We start from the raw sequence: 9640 nt of genomic DNA, 5'->3' as shown, positions 1-9640 counted from the left end.
GTGCTCACGGGCTTGCATTTATTTTTGTAATGTTCTGGGAACATTGTTAACATACGACCCAAACATAAGCACCAAACATAAACATTGTTCGAATTACATTAAAAAATATCTAGTTTACATCATATTAATTAACAAAATATAAATATGTTCTATTTTTTTGGCCACCACAGTACCTGTGTGTATGCTCCTTTTCCAGATATACAATAAGGGGCAAAAATTTAGAAACATTAAAGTTGATATTTGTGTCTTAATATTAATTCAGAAACTCCTTTAATTATAGAATATAAATAAATAATACTGAAGATAAGCATGTACAATTAAATATAATTTTATAAAATTTTTATAAATAATACTTTTGCTCACCAATATATTTTTATATATTGTTTGAAATATATACTAATGTTTTAATAATATATACTATGTTTTAATAATAATAATAATACGAATTGTGCATTCAAAGTTGTTCAAAGTTGGTTAAAATATAAAAATGTTGAGATTCTCGGTTGGCCAGTGTAAAGTCCGGATCTAAATCCCATTGAAAACTTGTGGAACAACATGAAATCTCAATTAAAACATCAAAAATATATATATATATATATATATATATATATATATATATATATATATATATAATATATATTTTACAAAAAGTATGCTATTTCTGTGACCAGCCACATTTCGCATTTATTTTGTATAAGATTTAATTTAAATAGATATTATAATGAATAATGATAGAAAGAATATAGTGTAATTATTTTAAATAAAATATATAATATTTTGATTGCGTTTAATTTCCAATTAACAATAAATAGTAAAGTCTGCTATTTTTTGGCTACCACTGTATCTACGTGTATTCTTTTCCTGATATACAATAATGGGCAAAAATTTAGAAACATTAAAGTTATATTTATGTTTTAATATTAATTCAGTCCAATTAAATATAATTTTATATTTTTTTTATAAATATACTTATGCTTATCACTATATTTTTATGAAATAATTGCATTTAATTTCCTAATTAACAATAATTAGTAAAGTGTGCTATTTTTTGGCCACCACTGTACCTATGTGTATGCTCCTTTTCCTGATATGCAATAAAGGGCAAAAATTTTTAACACATAAGCAAATGATATGATAAATGATTTATAGAAAAACCATTACCCTTTTCCAAAGTAATATTTGATTCCACTACCATATTATTATCTAAATTTTCCTCCACCTTACAATCATTACTAACTACAGGCTGAGCTGCCCTTTCCCCAACCCTGTTAAGCAAAAAGATAAGCTAGTCTCATACAATCAAAGCAACACACCACCACAATTTGATATTTCAAAAACTTACGTGTTTTCAGCCTCAAGCATGTTCTTTATAAAACGTGCTGTTTCTCTTTTTTGTACGCAACTTTTCTTCTTTTTCCAGCTCCAGAAGTTGAAGGTGATTGTACAACTGATTGGGGTAAATTTTGCGTAGGAACAGCATCATCTTTCAGTGCGCGAAAATTTTTAGGAGTGTAACCCAGAAGGATATGTTTTAAGATAACTTTGTAATCAGTTTCACAGAAATGTTTGGAACACATTACAGCGTTTTTTGTGTTTACTTTGTCTTTTCTCTTTGTGAGATGTAACCACGTTTTGCATAGATTATTGTCTTTAGGAAATCTAAAAAATCTAACGTTTCCGATAGGACTACGTTTAGACTGGTTGTCAGAATTACATCCTACAACAGCACACCGCATTTTTATCACTTTAATACACAAATTTAATCCAGAAATTATGTAAAAAACAATACACACAGAAACAAAACGCCGAAAAGAATACCGTACATATGTTAAATAAGTATATGTATGATAGATTAGCGACTGTTAATCTGTCTTTTTAGTTTGATTAAAACACTAAATTCACAATAATACGCTTTATTACAACAAACGTACTTTAACCCTCTACATCTAAAGCTTGACTGCCTGGTTCTTTTTTAAGAACTGCCCCGATTATTAAATGTAAACAAATACTTCAGATTTGTTTATAAAACAAAACTAGTCTAAATAGATGTGAGCACGTCGCATTGGTCCATCGGTGAAGGTGAAGACGTAAGCTAACATGTATATTCAACTATTTACTTTTAATAATGCTTATTGAAACAAAATTGCCAAAGGGCATAGTAATTCGCAGATTATAGGTCAAAATCATATTGTTCAGTTCAAAACCTACTCTACGCGTGACGTATTCGCGCTAAAATAAGCACCGCCCACCATGCGCAATATCCTACCTTATATTCAGTGTATCATGATATACAATAAGGGGCAAAAATTTAGAAACATTAAAGTCAATATTTATGTTTTAATATTAATTCAGAAACTCCTTTAATTATAGAAAATAAATAAATATACTGAAGTTAAACATGTATAATTAAATATAATTTTTTAATTTTTTATAAATAATACTTTTGCTTATCACCAAATTTTTATGGAATAACTGTATTTAATTTCCTAATTAACAATAAATAATAATGTGTGCTATTTTTTGGCCACCACTATACCTATGTGTATGCTCCTTTTCCTGATATACAGTAAGGGGCAAAAATTTAGAAACATTAAACTTAATATTTATGTTTTAATATTAATTCAGAAACTTCTTTAATTATAGAAAATAAATAAATATTTTGAAGTTAAGCATGTACAATTAAATATAATTTTATAAATTTTTTATAAATAATACTTTTGTTTACCACTATATTTTTATGGAACAGTTGTTTGAGATATGTACTAAGGGGAAAAAATTTAGAAACATTAAAATTAACATTTACCACTGTATATCTGAAAGTAGTTAATGAGTGCAACTTACTAAATAAAATCGTTGGTGGTACATCAAGTAGGTGCATAAATCATTACAGAACAGTTAAATAATTTTATCGCCGTATATTTGTATAATAGTAAGCTTTTCAAAATAAAACAAGAGCCATTTATTATCTTTGCAACAAGCTAACCCACTAATTCTGTGAGGAAACATCGTTCCACACTTGTCCGACATAAATTTTATAGAGGTAACTTTATGTAGGTTGTTAAGTTTACAAATTGTGTCATATTTTTTCCCAGTTTTATCATACAAATATAATTTGCAACCACATCCTAGGTGTAATAAATAAAAATTTAATATTGAGACTGTAATCAATGCGTCGACAAACATCTGTATTAATATAAGTGAAAAGAAAAAACCGAGAAAATTGAGACAAACAAATAAACCCGTCAACAATATGGATTTATCTGGGTGGTACGGAATTAGCTCGGACCTGTATTAACTCGGTGATTAATGGCGCTCATTTGCCGCCTCGACAATTTGTAGACGTTTAGTAAAGCCATTTTTTTCATACGATAAATCTCTCTTTTAATAGTACGGTATGCACTTGCGTGTGTGTCATTAGCATTCTGCCCGTTCTTTTTGTTTTCCACTCACTTTTCGACTCATGCACTCCCGGCATTTCTGTACGGGGGTGGGACGCGCACGCTACACATATAGCATGCCATGTAAAAATAAAATAAAAACGTCCCGACTGCGTTATTTAGGTGTTTAGGCAAAACGGTTTAGTACGCGCGTACATTTCGAAACAATAAACATTTTTGTTCAACAAACACACCGGCCGCGATTTATACGTGTTGTTACCTTTAATTCGGTTTGTCGTTCGTTTGGCAATAACACTTTGTAAACTGGGTCTTATTTTGGATATTTATGAAGCCCCAGGGACAATTTTCACTTCTATTTTATTTGTTTTTTGTTGCCGGACTAATTTTATTAGTTACTACAGAAATTATCAGTCATTTAACCAATATTTTCCTTATTTACTTCAATTAAATAATTGTTTATATTCCGCATATTTTATTTAAAATTATCTTTTTTGTCAAATAAGCTTATAAATAATCAGTGGCAGCTTCTGAGGTTTGAGTCTGGTGAGACCCAATACAAATAGAACAAAAATAATATTGTATTATTATCATATCATGTAGATTTAATCAGCAAGATTGATTTTTCAAGTAGTTTTTAAGACTGAAGGATCGGCAATGTTCGAGAACTTCCTTTGTGTCGATATTTAGCGTTATCTCCTTGGTTAGAGGCACGCCTCAGCTGCCCTCCCATTGAAACAATAGCTCGACCTTAAAACGCATGCGCGAATGTTGGAACCTAATATAAACATTCAAAATTTACTTATGAAACCAATTAGTGAGAAGAGACACATTTAAAAGTGCCTCTGGAGAACTTGCGCACAAAATATTCATTGAAATTTAATATAAAACAGTTATTGCTTATTTAATTGTCGGTTTTACAACATATTACCTTTCTGTCTTTGTTTAAATATTAAGTTATATGCTATTTTAAAGACTAAAAACATAAAAAATGTATTGGCAATAAAATTACTTTCATAAGTGAGGCACTGCCTCACCTGCCTCATCTGAGAAGCCGCCACTGTAAATAATTAAACTCTTTACTTACCACTTTTACTTTACACATCAACGTTGTGGTATGGTAGACCTAAATAAAAAATACAAATTTAAATCTGTGGTTGTTTTTTTAGCTGAAATCGGACATATTATGAGGCATATTTTTTTAAAAAAACTATACATTACTTGATTACAATAAATATTAGAAATATATGTCTCAATTTTTATTAGGCTAAGAAACTTCGTATTTGTAAATAATATATACTTACAAATTAAAGAAATAAAGTTGACATACAAATTAGATAATGTTAAAACAAATATCTGAAGTAAACTAACCTCAAAAATAGGCAACCCATGATGCTCTAGGTGTAATCGGGTTGCATATTTAAATATTAAAAATATTGAGTTTTATTCAACTAAATACTAATAGGTCAATAATCTGTATATTTTCTGTGATAGTAATAATAATAATTGCAAATAATAATGATTATTTAATAAAAACACGTAATTAAATTTTTAACTCTAACAGTTGGCAACACTGACTAAATCAGTGTCACCAACGCAAATAATGTATTATGTTTACTAGAATGGCGCCCAAGTTAACGTTGTTTACAAACTAACTGTTTTCCGCCCAATACGAGACAACTGTAAGTAAACCCACCCCAGTCGGGCGCCGTAAACTAACCAGCCGGAACCGCAGAGCCCTAAAAATGCAGCGACGGGGCGGCAAACGCATCCGGATGGACGAACCACCGCCGGAATACGAGAACCCGATGACCCCGCAAGTGGAGACCGACACGTACGGCGGCTACGGCCACATGTACCAGGACCAGTACCACGAGCCGATGAATCAGGTGCAGGACATGTTCGAATCGCCCCCCACGCCGGGCATGAGAAGAGTGACGAGGTCCAAAGCCCGGGGTGTCACCCACGCACCGGTGGTTTCGCCCAGCTTCTCGCCCACCAACACCGCGCCTCCTAGTACCAGAGGCAGGGGGAGGGGGCGTCCGCCCGGCAGGAAGAACAACGTTGAGGGTGGGCTGCATGATGATGATTCTTTGTACACGGTTATCAAAAACAGTAAGGTCTCCCTCACGAACATAGTGGATGACTGGATAGAGAACTACAAGGTTAACAGAGAGGCAGCACTAATTTCCCTGATGCAGTTCTTCATAAACGCTGCCGGTTGTAAAGGTAGGATAACACAGCAAATGCAGGCGGGCATGGAACACGCCGCAATCATCCGTAAAATGACTGAAGAGTTCGACGAAGATTCCGGTGAATATCCTCTGATAATGGCAGGTCAAACGTGGAAAAAATTCAGGCAGAACTTCTGCGATTTCGTCCAGACTTTAGTTAAACAGTGCCAGTATTCAATTATTTATGATCAGTTTTTGATGGACAATGTTATATCCTTGTTGACTGGTTTATCTGATTCACAAGTAAGAGCGTTCAGACACACCGCCACTTTAGGGGCAATGAAGCTGATGACTGCATTAGTTGATGTAGCCCTGACTGTCTCAGTTAATCTGGACAACACCCAAAGACAGTACGAGTCAGAGCGACAGAAAACCCGCGAGAAACGTGCCAGCGACAGACTGGAATCCCTATTGGGAAAACGTCAGGAATTAGAGGAGAACATGGATGAAATCAAAAACATGTTAACGTACATGTTCAAGTCCGTTTTCGTACACAGATATCGTGACACGTTGCCAGAAATCCGGGCCATTGCCATGACTGAAATCGGTGTCTGGATGCACAAGTTCCACGCCAATTTCCTCGACGACTCCTATTTGAAATACATTGGTTGGACCTTACACGACAAAGTCGGGGAGGTCAGGTTGAGATGTTTACAGGCCTTACAACCACTGTATGCTAGTGAAGAACTCAAGGGTAAGCTGGAGTTGTTCACAAACAAATTTAAAGACCGTATTGTCGCCATGACCCTGGACAAGGAATATGATGTGGCTGTTCAAGCTGTTAGGCTAGTGATCAGCATCCTGAAGCACCATCAGGACATTCTCACCGACAAGGATTGTGAACACGTGTATGAATTGGTAGGTTGAAGTAAGTATAACTTAAACACAATGTAAAAACAATTTTATTTCTTCAGGTATACTCATCTCACAGAGCAGTTGCCCAAGCAGCCGGCGACTTCTTGAACGAACGTCTTTTCCAACCGGGTGATTTGGATCCAGGCAAAACGAAGCGGGGGAAACGCCGCCTCCCCAACACCCCCTTCATTCGGGATCTCGTCCAGTTCTTTATCGAGTCCGAATTGCACGAACACGCCGCCTATTTGGTTGATTCTTTGATTGAGTCAAATGCCATGATGAAGGATTGGGAGTGTATGACTGATTTGCTGTTGGAGGAGCCCGGACCGCACGAGGAGCCGCTAGACAACAGGCAGGAGACGAGTCTGATTGAAATTATGGTTTGCTGCGTTAAGCAGGCGGCAACTGGAGAAGCCCCAGTTGGGCGAGGGCCAAACAGAAAAGTGTCTTCAATCAGGGAACTCAAACAAGTAATAATTCAACAAACAACTTACAACAATTAATTAATTAATCAATTAATAATTGTTTTAGGCTGGAGAAGACAAACAAAAGTTGACGGAGCACTTCATAATAACTCTGCCACCTTTACTGGAAAAGTATTCAGCTGATCCTGAAAAGTTGGCGAATCTTCTGAGCATTCCCCAATATTTCGACCTGGATCTGTACACGAGTGGTAGGCAAGAAGGCAACCTTCAAGCTTTGCTGGTTAAACTGAAACACATCGCCCAAGTACACCATGAACCAGAGGTGTGAAACAATCATTGTTTTGTAACTAGATTTTTAAGCTGAATTGTTGTAGGTTTTGGAAACGTTGGCGAAAACATTGGAGATTCTCAGCTTAGAAGGGCACACGATTTACACAAAATGCGACGTGGCAAGATCAACGATTATTGACGTAATGGTCAGTTCCTATAAAGAAGCCATAGATGATTGGAGAAATCTTCTATTGGGAGAGGAAACTCCAAATGCTGACGAGATTTTCAACGTCGTCAGTACTTTAAAAAAAGTATCCATGTTTTACGCCTGCCACAATTTGAACCACTGGAACTTATGGTCGACATTGTTCCAAGATCTACGAGTAAGACCCTTAACTTACTTATTATCACATTGTTTTAACAATTAATTTTCAGGACACTGAGAGTAAGCTACCTCCAGAAGCCTTGAAGTACTGCCTAAGTTCCTGCTATTATTATCTCCTGTGGGGCCTGCGTGACTTGGAGGCGGCCAACGAAGGCGGAGGCCTCCGTGGCTCCGACATCCAAGACCTACGTCAAAAGCTCAACGACTTCATCGAGGGCTCAGACGAGCTGATTAAGTCGTCCCCGCATCAAATGATCAAAGAGGAAGCGTACATTGGACTGTGCGACCTGTTGATCGTGTTCAGCGAACAGTTGCACGGCACCGCCCAGTTCGCCTCAGAGTTAATTTGTTCTCCAGACAGAAACCTGCAGTTGCTGCTCAACGAGTTCGTGCAAACGTACGTGTTCGTACCGGAACAGAATTCGGACCACGACGAGCACAGGATCGAGGAATTGCACAAGAGACGTAACTTCTTGGCTGCCTATTGTAAACTCATTGTTTACAACATCATGCCCACGAAGGCGGGGTCGGACGTCTTTAAACACTACGTGAAGTACTACAACGAGTACGGGGACATAATTAAGGCAACACTGAGCAAAGCCAGAGAGATAAACAAAGTGAATTGTGCCCTCACAATGTGCCTGAGCTTGAACATGATGTTTAACGAGGTGCAAAGGTTGTCGCAAGGCAGAAACACGAGGCAGCACGAGGAGTTCTTCGCCCTCAAAGAGTTGGCGAAGAGATTCGCCCTCTCTTTTGGTTTGGATGCTGTTAAAAATCGGGAGGCCATCACCGCCTTGCACCGGGCCGGCATTTTGTTCGCCGTCAGCGGCGGGGAGAACTCCGAGGACCCCACTGGGCCACCAGTTAATCTACCCTTCCTGGAGATACTTACGGAGTTCACGAATAAACTGTTGAAGCAGGACAAGAGGGTCGTGATGACCTTCTTGGATCGACGAATAACAACTGGTAACTTATAATTGGTACAGCTTATAAGCACTTGCAAACTGTTTTTTGTAGGTATGCCGAGTTCGAGGGGAGAAGATTGGCAACCGTTGCTCCTTTATAGGAACTCTTTGTTGCACGGTGAGACTGACGCCCTGCCGACCACCAGCAAACGGGCTTACGGAAGGAAGCGGAAGGAAATCGAGTCGGACAACGAGCAGGATGAACTGTCCGATCAGGAGTTTCCGGGTAATTTATACGGTTAAATAACGGTGTAGCATTTCACCTCGTAAAAGGAACATTTTCAAATCAAGTCTGGCAAATAACTTCCACTTTTGATCTTTTAAAGTACTGGGAATACATTTTGGTTTACTATAAAAGTAGATTTTGATCAGTTGAAAGCATGTATTAAACTACTAGAGAGGTTTGGTATAACTGTGTTGTTTTGGCATTGGTTTGGTTTTTTATTTTTTTTTTATTTCTGCGCAGGCGAGGATTATTAAATTTGCGAGTGAGCGAAGAGACAGGAGGACGTGAGGACGGGGAATCAAAATTTAGAGTTTGAAAATTTTTAATACATGCTTTTTATGGCTCTGTATTAATTAAATGAGCCGTTCATCTTAACTATTTTACCATTATAGTTTACTTTATTAAATAAAATTAAGATATTACTTTGGAAGGACCAAAGTTTTAAAAATTAATATGTACAAACGAAGTTGTATGCTAATTATAATTTATTACATTTTTGAAAAATGTGCTTTTAATGTGCTATAGGTTTTTTAATTGTATAAACGTTTATAAAAATACATTTGTATTAGTTGTTTTGAATAAAATCTTACGTTTATCATACAATTGTTTCTATTAAACTAATTTAAATTACATTTTTGATTGTTATTAATAAAAATACATTATAATACTTAGTTTATTTAAAATTCCTCCATATGTGTTTAATTAATTTTTTAATTTTAGTTTCTATACTGAGGCTCATTTAAGATGGAAGAATGATGACTTAAAAGATTATATACATTATATATGGTTATATATTAAATATTTTAGCTATAACTCTTATCTATTGTGAAAAATTAAAATAAGATTAATTTACTATTGTTGTTTTATAAGTTATTTTAAAAA

At 35.7% G+C, this 9640-nt stretch overlaps 1 protein-coding gene across 2 annotated transcripts; it reads left to right on the top strand.

Annotated features, from left to right (window-relative positions):
• Window positions 1-5040: 5040 nt before the first annotated feature.
• Window positions 5041-9361, top strand: LOC109601325 (cohesin subunit SA-1). Of its 2 annotated transcripts, XM_049966416.1 has the most exons (7): window positions 5041-6487; window positions 6544-6954; window positions 7016-7231; window positions 7284-7562; window positions 7615-8533; window positions 8585-8758; window positions 8999-9361. In XM_049966416.1, exons 1-7 carry the CDS (start codon window positions 5141-5143, stop codon window positions 9010-9012), a joined length of 3360 nt encoding a protein of 1119 aa, XP_049822373.1. In that variant the 5' UTR covers window positions 5041-5140; the 3' UTR covers window positions 9013-9361. The 2 variants fall into 2 exon arrangements, with proteins under 2 accessions (XP_049822373.1, XP_019873117.2); XM_020017558.2 differs by having other exon boundaries at window positions 8585-9361.
• Window positions 9362-9640: the final 279 nt, after the last annotated feature.

This window comes from Aethina tumida, chromosome 4 (assembly GCF_024364675.1).
Source record: "Aethina tumida isolate Nest 87 chromosome 4, icAetTumi1.1, whole genome shotgun sequence".
NCBI classification, from domain to species: Eukaryota; Metazoa; Arthropoda; class Insecta; order Coleoptera; family Nitidulidae; genus Aethina; species Aethina tumida.
Note: the sequence above shows the minus strand (reverse complement) of the source record. Positions and strands in the feature narration are given on the sequence as shown.